The 15,594-nt window shown below is 51.0% G+C and overlaps 1 protein-coding gene across 3 annotated transcripts in view; it reads left to right on the top strand.

Moving 5' to 3' along the window:
• Positions 1-584: 584 nt before the first annotated feature.
• The window catches only part of CAPZB (capping actin protein of muscle Z-line subunit beta), a 131,838-nt gene continuing 116,828 nt past the window's right edge, over positions 585-15,594 (top strand). For 2 of the 3 annotated variants that reach the window (XM_069479427.1, XM_069479426.1), the window contains exon 1: positions 585-688. In XM_069479427.1, coding sequence (XP_069335528.1) covers positions 686-688 — 3 coding nt within the window. In that variant the 5' untranslated portion in view covers positions 585-685. Of the gene's footprint in view, positions 689-1,867; positions 1,975-15,594 lie in introns of those variants that run through there. The other variant, XM_069479428.1, reaches the window with a different exon arrangement.

The raw sequence follows: 15,594 nt of genomic DNA, 5'->3' as shown, positions 1-15,594 counted from the left end.
TCGATGCTCTTCAATTCTAGAGACTGGGCTCAGGTGCAGCGCTGTGCTCCAGGACGCACCAGCAGCAGCAGCAGCGCGGGACCCAGGCTGGCTCCCCGCGCCCGCTCTTCGGGTCGGGCTGGCCCGCTCAGCACCAGTTCCGGGTCCACCGCAGGAGTGAGCGCGTGCAAGGGGTGGGGCGCGGACGGACGGTCCCCTCCCAGCCCGAGTGCCTTCCGCATCCCTACCCTGGGGGCCTTGGGGCCCGGTCCCTTTGCCGCCACCCGCTTCTGCACCCATGGGGTGGGGAGCCAGACACTCGCTTCTGCACCAACAGGGGCTGGATCGCTGCAACCGCGCGGGCGGAAGCCCCTGAGACCCCGGCCCGCTCCCCAGCCGTCGCGCCCCGCCCCGGCGTGCAGGCCCCGCCCCCCTCCCCCGTCGGCGCCCCGCCCCCCGCGCCGCGCTCCATACTTGGCGATCGCCGCGGTCGCGCGCGCTCATTGGCCGGGAGCTGGCGGCGTGGGGGGCGGGCCCGGGCCGGGCCGGGGCGGGGAAGGATGGTGGCGGCGGCCCGGCGCGGGGGGAGGGGGGCGCTGACCCGGATGTTCACTCCTGGGCACCCGGGGAAGTGGAAGCGCCGGGCCCTGCTGCGGGGGGGAGAGCCACAGACGCCGGGACCGGGACCGCCGCCGCCACCACCACCATGGTAAAGGCTCCACGTCCTCCTCCCCAGCCCGGGGGCTCCGCCGGAGCTCGCGTCCCCCTCTCCCCGCCAACCCCCGGCCCGGGAAGTGTGGGTTCTTGGGGGTGGGGGAGGGGCAGGGTCCCGGACCCTAGGTAGACACCATCCTTCCCGGCTCAGGAGGGGGTCGTCGGCACGGGCGGCCTGGGTGGGCAGTGACTCTGCCTCCCCCTCCCCGCCCCCGCCCTTGGCTCCAGCTGGAGCCCTACTCTCCACCTCTGTGTCCAGGATAGTCTTTTCCAGAGCTAAGGCTAGACCCTCCTTCTCCGGTGCTCCAAGCCAGGGACCCCCCTCCGGTGACTCAGGCGTGGCCCCCTTCCTCCTTCCTGTGGCCCAGGCTAGGTCCGCTTGCTTCCCCTGTCCCTATGGTCCTGGCTAGGCCGTCGTTTCTCCCCGGCATGGCCCAGGCTAGGCCCCCCCCTCCATGGTCCAAGCTGGGTCGCAGTCTTCCCTGCTTCCCTTCCCCGTGGCCTCAGCCTGGACCCCCGTCAACCCCTGCTCCAGCGGCCTAGATCTGCTTCCCCGTTTCTCCATGGCCTCAACCTGAGTCTCTTACCCCCACGGTCTTAAGTCTGGACCTCCCCTCCTCCACCCACGGCCCCCGCCTGGACCTCACTCTTCCCCCCGCGCCTTGGTCCCTTTTCCCAAACTTCTCAGCACTCTTAGCATAGCCCGCGTCAGCCCCTCCCCGTCTCCGGCCTAACCCTTTCACCAGGGTCTTGCTCCCTGCCCTGTGCACGACCCAGGTGTATCCTCCCCTATACCTAGGGCGCGCCTTCTTTGCGTCCTCTGGGAAGCGAGGGGAGCTCTCCAGCAGGGGTGGGGGTGGTCCCGGTTCTGTGCCTTCTCAGGCCGAGGGTTGCCCCTTTTGGGGAGGCCGCCTGGGAGCCACTGAGAGACGGAGGGCGGGCATCTGTGTGCCCGGAAGGCTGCGCGGTGCGCTGCGGGCCCTTCCCGGGGCCGCCGCCTCGGTGCCGCGGGTGCTCTGGGTGCGGAGCGTCTTACGGGGCGGCCAGTGCCCGCGGCGCCAGGGCCTGAGTGCGAGCAGAGGGGTGAGGTGGAGGAGCGGACAGGGCAGGGATGAACGCACAATCGCCCTTGTGAGGCGGTAGCCCTGAGGGGGCCAGCAGGCCCTGAGCCCAACATACGGCCTGGACACGATGCACCCTAGCAGGCGCAGCCTCCCTTTCCCCCTGAACTGTCAGCTTGTGAGGGTTGGAACTGCTGATTATGGAGGTGCCTCGGAACAGGTGAGATCCCAGGGAGAGAGCTGGCTCCACTCGTGGTGTTTGTTTTGGTAATGAAGGCAGGTGTTCTCTGGGAGTTTTGGGGAGCCTGGGGTTTCATTAGGCCCCCACACATAAGCCTGTCCTCTGTCCATCTTGGAACCTTTTGCAGGGCAGGCTCAGCACCTAGGTTGGAAGGGCCAGAGGACTTATGCCTCACAGGGTCAAGAAAAGTTTGAAGAATGGACTGTCAGAGCTAAGACCATCCACCTGCTGCATCAGCACCCTGTGTGGGACTCCTCCCGTCCAGTGCAGGCAGATGTTTGCATGTGGACTTTGGGCCCCAAAGGATTTTGAGGATCCTGGTTCCTTGTTTAATCAAGGGATGTTGCTACTGAACTTGGGTGACTATTTCAGAGAGATTTGTTTTTAATGTTTTCCTGTGTATTGATTAAAAATGTGGGCAGTGTCATTTTGAAGGCCTTCGGATTTTCACTGTATGGTGAGGGGTGTGGGGTGGGCCTGGACCCAGGCCTGGGTGGAGGAGGACTTCTCCTGGACAGTTTTGGGTGAGGACTTTAGAAATGGGCTGAAGTTCTGTAAGTGTGCACTCAGGGCCAGAGCAGGGGAGGATGGGTGGAGTGGCCAGGTGGGGCTGCTCTAAGCAGCATATCAGACAGGGAGGGGCACTTCTCCACCTGCGAAGAGAAAGTGCCCATAATGACGCAGGAGGAGCATGTGACACCTGAGGCTTCTCTATCTAGAGTCCTCTACTTGGCTCTCATTTGGACAATCTGAAAAGACTAGAAGGGGTAAGGAAGAGGGCCTTATTATCTGCCAAACTGTGCTGTGTGTTTCACCCGTACAATTCAGGCAGAGCCCTCTGAGGTAATTGCTGCCCCCATTTTACAGGTGAAGAAGCTGTGGCTCAAAGGAGGTGGAGTAACTTACTCAAGGTGTTGCTCGGTCTGTGGAATAACCACTGTTGGTCAGTAGAGGCACATCTGGCGGTCTCTAAACTGTGTTCTTCCCATTGTACCAATCTATTTATGTGTTGGAAGGTATAATGATGCTCTGTCTAAAAATATAATATTGGGGTACTCAAACATGGCAAGGGAGAAGCAGCTTTTGTTGTCTGTGGATTGTGTGCTAGAGCCTTTGCATAGGCTCTATTTAATAATGAAATAGTAGTATGATGGTGCAGGCATATTTAGTGTGTGCCAGAATGTAAGCTCTTTGAAGTCAAGGATTTTTGTCTTGTGTTTTCCATGGCTGTATCCCTGGGGCCTAGAACTGCATCTGGCACTGAAGGATATGGCATGGAATGCTCTCTTTGGGATGTGACTGTGTGCCTGAACTTAGCTGCTTGGATTTCATATTCGTTCTCTCCATAACTTGTTCTTAGTATACCCTAGGATTGTAAGTAATTTATAACTGCTTGTTGTCAAATTTATCCCCTACTTGAATACTCTGGTAAGCCAGGGGAAACAGTTGGGATAGGACAGAAGTGGTAGTGTGGGGTTGTGTTATAGGTAAATAAATTAAGACCACCATGGTTTTTATTTTCAGCAGGTTTGATGGTAGAGAAAACAGCTAGATCTCAGTTATCCCTTAAGAGAAATAGCAGCTTGAGAATCTAAAATGCATTTGACTTTGGAATGAATTCCATGTTTTTTATTGGCATCAGTTTCTCCTTCCCAGTAAAGATGCATAGGCAAATGGAATTTATTTGCATTCCCTTAGCAGGTAATAATCTTACCTCTTTCTTTTTTTCTTAAGACAGAGTCTCACTCTGTCACCCAGGTCAGCCTAGATGACAGCAACCTTCAACTCCTGGGCTCAAGCAATCCTCCTGCATCAGCCTCCTGAGTAGCTGGGCCTACAGGCGTGTGCCACCAAGCCCGGCTAATTTTTTTTCTATTTTTAGTAGAGTTGGGGTCTTGCTCTTGCTCTTACTCAGGCTAGTCTTAAACTCCTGAGCTCTAGTGATCCTCCTGCCTTAGCCTCCCAGAATGTTAGCATTACAGGTGTGAGCCACTGCACTCAGCCTTAATCTTACCTCTTTCTGTAAGCAGTAAGTTTATAGCTCTAAAACACTGTTCCTTACATAGCTCTAGCTACTAATTTGGGAATTATTCTAATTTAGAGTTAGGGTTCTGGTGGTGGATGGTGGGGCTTGAAGCAGGGAAGGGTACTGGGAAGCCCCCTTAGGAGTTGTTGCTCCAGCTAGCAGATGGTTTTGCTGATAGGAACAGCCGTCATATTGTTACAAGGTGAAGCAATGTAGTTGTCACTAATGTCTCTTGGCATCTCCTGGTGTAAGATACATAGTTCAGCTCAGACCCCACTTGTCTGTACAGTTCTGTTCATTTAAACCCAACTGGCCTCTTTTTGATGGAATGCTTATAAAAAGTAGCCAACAATTAATAGCTTGAGATTAAGGAAATAATAAACCATGCCTTTGAAAGCAGATATTCCTATTTATAACTAGGATGTCCTATACTTTTACATTCCATGAGGGAGGGAAGAGGACAGATGACTGACCACACAGGGAAATGGTGGTGGGGTGGGTACCTCAACTATTCAGAAGCCTCCTTTCTAGGCTGGGAAATGCTTAGTGGCAGGTGGATTTGGGAGTACCTAAAGCTACAGGATAATGTTAATTCAGTATCTGTGTGTTAAGTGCCTACTTTGTGCTGCTTACATGCTGAGGATGCAAGACAAGGATCTGCGGCCTCACAGCTTCCATTGTTGGGGCGTGGACATGTCACTCTTTTCTTTTTTTTCTTTTTCTTTTTTTTTTTTTTTTTTTTGAGACAGAGTCTCACCCTGTTGCCCAGGCTAGAGTGAGTGCCGTGGCGTCAGCCTAGCTCACAGCAACCTCAAACTCCTGAGCTCAAGCGATCCTCCTGTCTCAGCCTCCCGAGTAGCTGGGACTACAGGCATGCGCCACCATGCCCGGCTAATTTTTTCTATATATATTTTTAGCTGTCCATATAATTTCTTTCTATTTTTAGTAGAGGTGGGGTCTCGCTCTTGCTCAGGCTGGTCTCGAACTCCTGAGCTCAAACGATCCGCCCACCTCGGCCTCCCAGAGTGCTAGGATTACAGGCGTGAGCCACCGCGCCCGGCCGACATGTCACTCTTAACTAAAGCTTCAGGGGGAAAAGCCTTGTTGAATGTAACTGCAAGCACTTTTGCATGAGCTATGGCAGGAAACTGAAGAGAAAGTTGGGGCTTGTGCCAAGCTCCACTCCCAGGCCTTTTGGGGTGTGCCTGCTCTGTCTGGAAGTGGGTTGCCCTGCACACCTGAAGCTCCCTCCTGCCCAGGAACTCAACCTTGTGGTGCCGTGGAAGTCCAGGGTAGCTACCATCGACTGAGCGTCTGCTGTGACACAGAAACACGACTTCAGTTATAGCTCAGCCCACACTTTACTTACAAGGAACCTGAAGCTTGAGAGGTTGAGTGACCGTTGTGAGTGGCAGGCCTGGGACTCAAATCTGAGCCCACCTGACTCGTGCTGGACACTCTGGCTCTCAGAAGCAGTAAGTAGTAGGGCCCCTAAGTACAGGATCTTGTCCCATTTCCCCTTGCAGCAGATCCCACCAGTGAGGGTGGGGTGTGGAATTCCAGAGGATACAATTGTAAGATCCCTCATATTGGGACAAGCTAGAGCCATGCCACTGCCAGACTGAGGCTTTCACAGATTCATGTTTCAGTGGAAGGAAGTGGAGACCTAACATGGTTGGGCCACTAGTCACGTGCCACACACTGTGCTAGCAGCTTTAGCCTACTGAATCATTCTCTTCTGATGAAGAAGGTTCAGCCTGAGGCTGGAGGCAGCATAGTATAAGGAGTTAGATTTAGGAGCCAGGCTGCCTTAGGATAACAGTACCTCCTCGTCAGGTTGTTAAGAGGCTTAAGTAAGATAATACATGTCATGTACTTTGAAGAGCATCTGGCACATAATTATATAAATATTAAATACTGTTATTATCACTGTTTTTCAGATGAGGTGCAAAGGGTTATGACTACTAACTGGGGAATTGGGTTTTCTGGCTCCAGAGCAAGCCCCTTTTCTCTGCTGCTTACTCCCTGCTGATGGTGCTTTGAAGTTTGCTTGGCTCTGGGCTGTGCCTTGAATGGAGAACTTCCGTAAATAGAGCCTGAGGCTCTTTTCTCCACTGAAGACTGGCTCCCTGTGTCCCTGTGAGCTGGGCACCACATGTTGCCAGAGCCCCATGTCAGTTTCAGATGCCTTGTCTGTGCTGGTGGAGCCCCCTAAGAGTCAGGGGTCCTTGCCCTCTTCCAAACCTGGAACAAGAGGGACAGGACTGGGGACAGTGCGTGTGAACTCCCTGTGGGCAGGGGCCTTGTCTGTTTAGTACCTGCTCAGCACCCTGCACCTTGCGCTGGCTGCCTGGCGCTTAGTACGTGCTTTAAAAACATTGAGTGAGGGTAGGAGAGCTGAGAGGTGGCTGCCCTTTGTTTTGCTGCCTGCTCAATGGAACATGGGCTCTGCATTTGGGTATATCTGGATTTGAATCCTGTCTGCCACTTCGTATGTGACTTTAAGTGAGGATCCTGATGGCCCTTGGTCTCAGTTTTCTTGGTCCATAGCATTTTATGGGGATACTGGGGAGAAAAATGAAATTTGTAATGTACTTCATCTAGTGCCTGGAACACAGTGATAGCTGTGGTTATTATTTGTCCTCCTCTGCATACTACAGATTAAGGGACACAAATAGAAGCCATAATCCATGTCCTCTAATCCAGGAGTGAGGAGGCAAGGTATGTCCAAAAAGCTAAGTACAGCCGAAAGGAAGTAGTACTTAGAAAAGACTTAACAAGGGCCACGTGTGTGCTATGGTCTGCCCATCCCTGCAGCTTGGTTCACCTCTTCCATGAAGTCCTGCAGACCGCTCCAGTCTGTAGTCAGCTTGGGGGCTGGGCATGGAGCCCAGGAAGACTGTGCTCAGGCAGAGAGGATGGACTGGGATATGGTCAAGGAAAGGCTATTCCAGGCAGGGGCCTGGCATGAAAGCCTGGGTTAGGGGTATGGTCAGCCTTGTGAGATTGGGGACCATGGGGTAGAGAGGAGCGGGTAGGGGTGCCTCAGTCTCAGGAGTGAGTTGTGCAGCGCCTGAGTTGCTAAGCTAAGGAGTTTGTCTTTGACCTGGGACAGTGTGGAGCCAGTGAAATTTTTGACAGGGCAGGTAGAAATTTGAGGAGGCTGGCAGAGGAGTGGTATTTTAGGAAGAGTCATCTGGCCATGGTGTGAAGAAAGGACAGGAGGGAGGGAGGGATTCACGAGCATCAGCCTGCAAGGGCGTGAGGGTCCTGGCCACTGCGGCTGCGGCTGCGGTGTGGAAAGGGAGGGAAGGTGGAGGAAGACGAAGACAAAGGCAGAGGAGACGGAGTGATTTGCCACCCCTGGGGCTGAGGGGCTCTGCCCCAGAGCTCCCTGTGCCGGCATTCTGATCGGACGGTTTATCATTGACACACAGCTGTTTCTGGTCAGTTTATACCCTGGATAGTGGTGTCTGCAAAGCCTTGAAATGCTATTAACAACTGAAGAGGGGTTTCAGTCTGGTTAGCCCAGTGGTCCATCTAGCTAGTCATTCTGTGTCTGCCGGTGGCACGATGTGCACATCATGGGGCTCTGGGCATAGAGGTGCCTGAGACACCCAGTCTGCCCAGGGAGGTGGCAAGGTGGGAGGCTCTGCGTGGTGGCTATAAGAGTGACAGGAGCTAGTTTTTGTTGACTACTTCTTAATACTCTAAGCAGCCCTCTGAGGCAGGTTCTCCTATCACCCTTGTTACACAGGTGAGGAAACCGAGGCCCAGTGGCTGTCCTGGTAGTGGGTTGTACTGCCTCTAGCGATTTTCTATCAGCTTATTCATTTGATGGATACTTACTAAGCAGTCAAGTAGACCTGTTAGGGTACGGCGAGCCTGAGTCTTAAACAGAAGAGCCAGGTGGAAGCAAGTGCATCGAAGAGTCTGAAAGAATTGGGGGTGAGCGCAGAACCAGCATGATGGAAGTCCATAGCACAGGATGCAGGTGGGCTTAGGGAGGCCACTTGCCTTCTCTTTTCCATGCTGCTTCATGCTATTTTCCCACGTTTTTCTGACATCTCTGGAGACCTGTGAAAGGAGCTTTCATCTACAACTTTCTAGTGATAAATTTCCAGTCCTGTAGTCCTGTCTTCCAAACCAACAGCCCCGTTGGTTACTATTCACCTGCTGCAGAGAGGTTATTGTGAGGATTGAGTGTGTTTATGTGTGGAGAGTGTCTGGTACACTGTAAGTGCGATAGGAGTGTTGGCTATTATTATTGTGATTATTTGATTAACATGGACGACTGATCGGTGGTGTCACATTTAACCTCCCAACCAGCTTGGAAGGCACGTACTAGCCCCTTCTAGAGTCCCTTGCCCAAAGCTAGCAGTTTTAGGGGTTCATTTTGGTACAACACAAGCCCAGTGTTTGCTGGTCTCCCAGTACTTACCACATTGCAGATGGCAAGCATTTGTTACCACTGGCTCAGGCCCCGAACTACTCCACCCATCACTGAAACTGCTCTGTGAAGCTTCCTCTTCTGCTAAACTGAGCAGGACCCTTCCGAATTAGGATTATTATTATTATTATTATTTTTGAGACAGAGGCTTGCTCAGTTGCCCCCAGTACATACAGTATAGTGGGGTCCTCATAGCTCACCGCAACCTCCAGCTCCTAGGTTCAAGTGATCCTCCTCCCTCAGCCTCCTGAGTAGCTGGGATTGCAAATGCTCGCCACAACGCCCGGCTAATTTTTCTATTTTAGTAGAGATGGGGGTCTCACTCTTGCTCAGGCTGGTCTCAAACCCCTGAGCTAAAGTAATCTTCGGCCTCAGCCCTAATGGGCTGCATGTGGTTTCGCATGTGCGGGCTTCCTGCATTGCAGTGTTGTGCTCAGGAACTGGGAGGAGGAGCTCTTATCTAACACACCCTTCTGGTGTGAAAAGTCTAAGATTAGGAAAGTCTGATCTAAGGGCACCGTGGCCACTGAAGTTTCCCTGTCCCGTCTCCAGCTTTGTTTTTACTAGTCCCTTGTTTCTCTGCTGAGGACAGCTTTCCCGGTGACCTCCAGGTCTGTGTGGTCCCTGGGCTGGATGTGGACCCGTCACTGAGGAACTCAAACCCCAACAGAGCAGTGACCAGGCATGCTGTTCGGTTGCTCTGTTGAGAATTTCTGATGTGAGCTGTGATTGCTTCCTCAGTGTGTATTTTCCAGACAGTTCCTGTTCTCAAATCTCTTTCTGGCACAGGGTGGTGCAGACCCCTGGTTGTCCTGAGATTTGAGATCTGATTTGGACTTTTTTTTTTTTTTTTTGGCTCAGAGTCTCATTCTGTCATTAGGGCTAGAGTGCCGTGGTGTCAGCCTATCTCACTATGACCTCAAACTTCTGGGCTCAAGCGATCCTCCTGCCTCAGCTGCCTGAGTAGCTGGGACTATAAGCACGCCCCACCACACTGAGCTAATTTTTACTATTTTTAGTAGAGATGGGGTCTTGCTCTTGCTCAGGCTGGTCTCAAACTCCTGAGCTCAAGCAATCTGCCCACCTCGGCCTCCCAGACTGCTGGGATTACAGGCGTGAGCCACCGCGCCTGGCCCTGACTTGGTCTTGAGGAGCGCGCTCGCAGTAACGGGAATTGGAGGATGCCCTGCAATGGCAGTCTTCATCCTGTAGGTGTTAGGTATTCCTGCCTGGAGTCTTCCGTAAGTCCTGGCAGTAGCCCTTCCTTCTGCCAGTGTCTCTGCAGACCCGGTCATTATCTCTAATTCTCTCAACCCCAGCCCTCGGAGGTCTGTTTCCTCATTTTGCAGATAAGAAAACCAAAGCTCAGAAAGGTGTAGTAACTTGCCAAAGGGCCCCTGGCTAGTTAGTGGCAGTTACCATGCAGATCCAGGTCTGTCCCATGCAGAAGCTCCTGCCGATTAGATTCCCCTGTCCTGCCTCTCAGGCCCTGGCTCACTTGGATGCTTATTTTCTAGATGAGGAAACTGAGGCCTAAGAAGTCTGGGTTTAGTTTAAAAGTTAGAAGGTTTTTTTGGTGCAGGTTGTTGAAATGCGAGCAGATAGAACTTTGTGAACTACAGTCAGTTTTTAGAAAGATACCTGCTAAACCTAAAAGTGTTGGATATGTCTCAGCCTGCCCTTGGCAGGGGTGCGGCCTGGCATTCTGGCTAGACAGTTCTTTGTGCAGGACTGTCAGCATCCCTGGTTCCTGCCTGTGACAGGAGCCCAGCAGCACATCAGTCATCACACAGCCCCTCATTGGGGACCGTTGGTTGACAAAGCCTTGCAGAGATCCTGTGGCTTTTTCTGTGAGGCTGCATGCCAGCCCTGGACACCACGGACAGTGTAAGATGCTGGGATTCTGAGGGGAGGGACAAAATTGGCCTGTTTTAATAGTTATGTGACCTCCGGCAGGTTGAGTTGGTTACCCTCATTCTGCCTGATAAGTTTCTTATCGTTGGGAGGGAAGATGAATGATAAATTCTCTCTCAGAGTTGTGACTGCTGTGAGTGTTACACTGTTGCTGACACGAGCCAGTGCTCTGTAGGTGTGTGCTGAGTGACTGTCTAGTAGGTCCTTAATAAAGGTAAGTGCCCCTGCCCCCGTTATGTTGAACCATATGAACTTGCCATGCTCCTAGGCCCAAAATGGCTGAATATCAGCATTTCATGTGGTTCAGCCTGATGCAGCCTGAACACTAGGGCGGAGCGATTCCAGCGTGCCCCTCTGGCAGTGTCCAGACCTCCCCTGGACCTGAGCTCTCAGCCAAACCTGGCGTCTCCTGAGGCCAGACCAGCCTTCAGGGTCAGTTAAGAGCCGAGTGGGGTCTGCCCCAGAGATCAGGGCAGTGCACTCGTGGCACGAGGGACTGCCTGGAGGTGCCGGCCTTGGCAGGGTCGGGTGTGGTGGGTGCTGAGCACGGGGCCACTGGGTCACACGAGTAGCGTTCTTGGAGTTTCTGAATGATCCCAGGTGGTCTTGATTCCTGAGTGCAGGGGCAGTGAAGGGCAAGTGCCAGAGCCAGAAGGCCTGCGTTCAAGTCCAAGCCCTGCAGGCTCAGGCAGTTTCCTTCATTTTTGTGCTTCCATCTGCTCGTCTATGAAATGGCGAGAATAAAAGTGGCTACTTCTGATGGATTTTATGAGGATTAAGTGAGTTAATACAGGTAAAGCTAGGCGAATGTTAACTATTATCAATAATAATAATGGCACTATTATTATCAGCGACATGGACTCTTAGTGTGTTATGAGAGCCGAAAGGGACCGCACATGTGGAAACTCCCTTTGCTTTGTGTTGGAAGGAATTTGGCCTTGGTGTTGGTGCTTGATCTATCTCATAGCGGAGGCGTGGCTTTTTCCATAGCTCGCTGCAAACCCTCAGTAGCTCTGGGCCTTGTAGAGCATGCACCTGCCTCTCTGTGAACAAGTTGTTTGAAATGGTGCTTTTGTTGCAGGTGATAATACAAGTCACTCTTCTGGAAAATGGCTTCATTTCTTTCTTTCTCTGAGTGTGAGTGGCCAGCCCTGGTGTGCCAGTTACATTGGTACCCAGTGTCTTTGAGGGAACCAAGGCACGGTGCTCATCCCCGTTCCTTGTCAGCCCCTCTCCCAAACAGACACTGTGCTCATTTTCTGATCCATTTTCTCCTCTTGTGAATTTCGTCGGCACTCTCAGCTTCTACTAACCTGTGTTGCATTTGTAAACTGCCACAGTCTACAAGACTAAACTGCCTCAGGGGTTTGATATTTCATTTTAAGGTCATGTGTTTGATTCAAAGGCATGTGGAGTGTTGGGGTTTAGGGGTATAAGAAGACAGCAAGATACAGGAAAAGAGGAAGAAAAGTAGTGCTTGCTGGATGGCAGCCTGATGTAGTGTAGCCTCCTGGATCTGCAGCCCACCCTGGCAGCTTGTGACCTGTGCATGCTTGACGCTGGTCACTTCACCTCTTTGCGCTTCTACTTCCGGTTCAGCAAAATGGGTATGCTATCCTCCTCTTCAGAGTGGAGAGGATTAAATAAGAATAATGTACATAAAGTGCTATAGCTCAGGCTTCACACATGGACACTTGATACAGGCTTGCGATTATAGGAATTCCATCATTTGTCATGCAAATTGTCACCATTGAATTGGATCTGAAAGTCTCTATTCTAAGGAATACTGTGAATCTAAAATGCAGGTGTTAATGATCCCACTAAGGGGAGGCCTTGACTTTCAGGTTCCAGGATGCTTGCTCTTGGGCCACTCCTTGAAGCTGAGCAGGCCTCTGCACTTTTGCTTATGGGGTTTACCACGCATGAAAGGGTACTTGCATCGGGCCAGCCTCTGTGCTGAACGTCACAGGCAGCATCGCATGTAAGCATTACCGTGGCTTTGCCACACCCCCATTTTGCACATGTGGAAATCGAGGCCTCAGAGGTTAAAAGGTATCTTGTACAAGGTCACATAGCAGGGAAGGGGCAAAGGTGGCTTTTCTGATTCCAAAATGCATTCTTCACAGACACCGTGGAGGCTGGTCCAGGGTTGCCATTTTTATGTACAGAGGAAAGTGCTTTATGTTGATTCTACCAAATGTTCTTAAGTGTTTTTTAAACTTCTACAGCTGAAAATGGAGTATTAGGTGGCTGCCCCTGGTTTTGCTTTGATGACTTGGAGCCCATCTTAAAGTGTGGAAAGAATGAGGGTGCCGTAGTTGCAGTTCTTCATTTAAAAGGGGGTCTCATTTCCCACACAGTGACTTCTAACAAACACATAGTCAGGGTCTGGAATCACCCTTGAGGCCCGGAGTACTGTATAGCCTTTCCCCTCCTTCCCTTCCTCCTCCTTTGTCAGTGCACATCCAGACAGACTCTGAAATAATGGAGTGTGGTATGGGGATAAAGCTGGCATTGACCAAGCCAGCATCCAAACTCAGGCCCAGCTCGCTCCACGCCTGGCTGTGTCACACCTGCAGCCTGGAGCCAGAGATGGGCAGAGAGACCACCAGCTGCCGCCTCCCTGCATAACCAACAGGTTATTAGTTCATGCCCCAAGTGTTCAAGCCACCCAGAGGTACTGAAAGAGATCTCTAACCCCTGAGAGCTGAGAGCACTAGGTTGTAGATGGCGGCACCTCCCACAGGATGGGTGGATCCATGTCCTCAGTTCATGGCGGCCTCTGTTACTTTCCATCTTATTTTGTGCTAGGTGGTATTCCTGGGAAATAGGGCTGGACTTAACATTTCCTTAACCACCTTGATTTCATCATTCCTTCCTTTAAATAACTTTCTTCAGAGGCATTTATCCAGCTGCTGGCTAGAATTCCCTTGTCCTTTTGCCTACCATAAAACTGGCTCTCTAGACGTTTCTTTCTCTGCTGATGGCCATAGTTTCTGAGCTTCTTGTATTCCAGGTGAAGAGCACACAGACGTATCCCGGGAATTTCCTCCAGGATTCTGCTTTTATTTTGGTTCCACAGTATCTCTTTGATGCATTGATTGTTGAGGACGCATTTCTTGAAATGACAGATAAGAACTGGTTGCCGTGGCCCCCAAGGAAGGGCCCTCCCACCATGTGACCGATTGGCAGGAATGGACATGTGAACAGCTGCTGAGTCTGCACCTCGTGCGATGAGCTTCAGGTGCTGTGCGTGGCCTGGCTCCTGCCCCAGCGTCAGTTTGAGGCTTTGGGTTCACTGGTAACATTCTGAGTGGAGTTCCAACATGTCAAAATCTCTAATGAAAGGAAAAAATGGGGAAAAAAGCGATTCCCAAACCTCAGGTGATAGGTCGTGTACTGGAACAAGTACAGCAGCCCCCTCCTTACCCCAGGTTTTGCTTTCTGTGGTTTCAGTTACCCAAGGTCAGCCGTGGTCCAAAAATATTGCAGTATTTTTAGAGAGATTGACAAACCACATTCATATAACTTTGTTACAGTATATTGTTATAATTGTTCTATTTTATTATCAGTCATTTTTAATCTCTTGCTGTACCTAATTTATACAAATTTTTTTTTTTTTTTTTTTTTTTTGGTGACCAAGTCTTGTTCTGCTACCCAGGCTAGAGTGCATTGTGTCATCATAGCTCACTGCAACTTCATACTCTGGGCTCAAGCGATCATCCTTTCTCAGCCTCCTGAGTAGCTGAGACTACAGGCATGTGCCACCATGCCTGGCTAATTTTTTTCTATTTTTTGTAGAGACAGGGTCTTGCACTTGTTCAGGCTCTTCTTAAACTCCTGACCTCCAGTGATCCTCCTGCCTCAGCCTCCCATAGTGCTAGGATTACAGGTGTGAGCCGCCGAGCCTGGCCCTGTGCCTAATTTATAAATTAAACTTAATTATAGGCATGTATGCATAGGAAAAAACATAATATATATAGGATTTAATACTATCTGCAGTTTTAGGCGTCCGCTGGGGTCTTGGAATGTATTCCCTGAGGATAAGGAGGACGTTGTACAACCAGGTTCCAAACCATCAAAAGCGTTCAGTAGGCCCTCAGAGTTAATAAGGCAAGGAAGGCGTAGCATCTGTTACTGTGCACTTTACTTAGCACTTTACATGTGTTATCCTGTCTAGTTTCCAGAATCCTCCTAAGCATGGGATCCTGTAAATTTAGGACTTTATGTAAATTAGAAATTATGTAAATTTAGAGGCTTTATGTAAATTGCTAATATGTGGCAGAGTAAGGACTTGAACCCAGCTGCTGTGACTTTAAAGCCTTTGCACTTAACCTCTGTCATGTCTTGGAGTTTTACTGCTCACATGGGGCTTGTGACTTGCCCGAGGACCCTTGGTAAACCCTAGAGCAACTGCAATTAGGGGCCTGTGTCTAACCTAGAATCTGGATTCTGTACTCTTGAGTAGTCTTTTCTGCCACATAAACTTAGGCCCATTTGAATGCTCATCTTTGAACATGCTTCTCCAGTGATGCATGGAAAAACCACATTTCCCAACATGACATTGTGAGAGAGCTTCGTGGCAGTTGAGCTGACCAGTCAGAATGCCAGTGGCAGCCAGGTGTGATTACACCTGTAATCCTAGCACTTCCGGAGGTCGGGGCAGGAGCATTGCTTAAGACCAGGAGTTTGAGACCAGCCTGAGCAATATAGTAAGACCCTGTCTCTTAAAAAAAAAAAAAAAAAAGAGTCATGCCTGTAATCCTAGCACTTTTAGAGGCCAAGGCAGGAGGATTGCTGGAGATCAGGAGTTCAAGACCAGCCTGAGCAACATAGCAAGATCCCATTTCTACAAAAAGTATAAAATAGCCAGACGTGGTGGTACATGCCTGTAGTCCCGGCTACTCGGGAGGCTGAGGCAGGAGGATCGCTTGAGCCCAGGAGTTTGAGGTTGCTGTGAGCTAGGCTGACGCCACAGCACTCTAGCCCGGGCAACAGAGTGAGACTCTGTCTCAAAAAAAAAAAAAAAAAAGGAATCTAGAGACAGGTCCGATTCAAGCCCAGGTCCCTGTAATCTATAGCTCCTATTTTGTTGTCATGTACGTAGGAGACAGGAATTGCAGTGACAAGGCACTGGAGAAGAATGTGGTTGTCCAACAGTGGGTGAAAATGATAGTCAGTCAGTCTAATGGAGTGTAATGCAGCCAGT

The sequence above is a fragment of the Eulemur rufifrons genome, chromosome 8, assembly GCF_041146395.1.
Source record: "Eulemur rufifrons isolate Redbay chromosome 8, OSU_ERuf_1, whole genome shotgun sequence".
Classification (NCBI taxonomy): Eukaryota; Metazoa; Chordata; class Mammalia; order Primates; family Lemuridae; genus Eulemur; species Eulemur rufifrons.
Note: the sequence above shows the minus strand (reverse complement) of the source record. Positions and strands in the feature narration are given on the sequence as shown.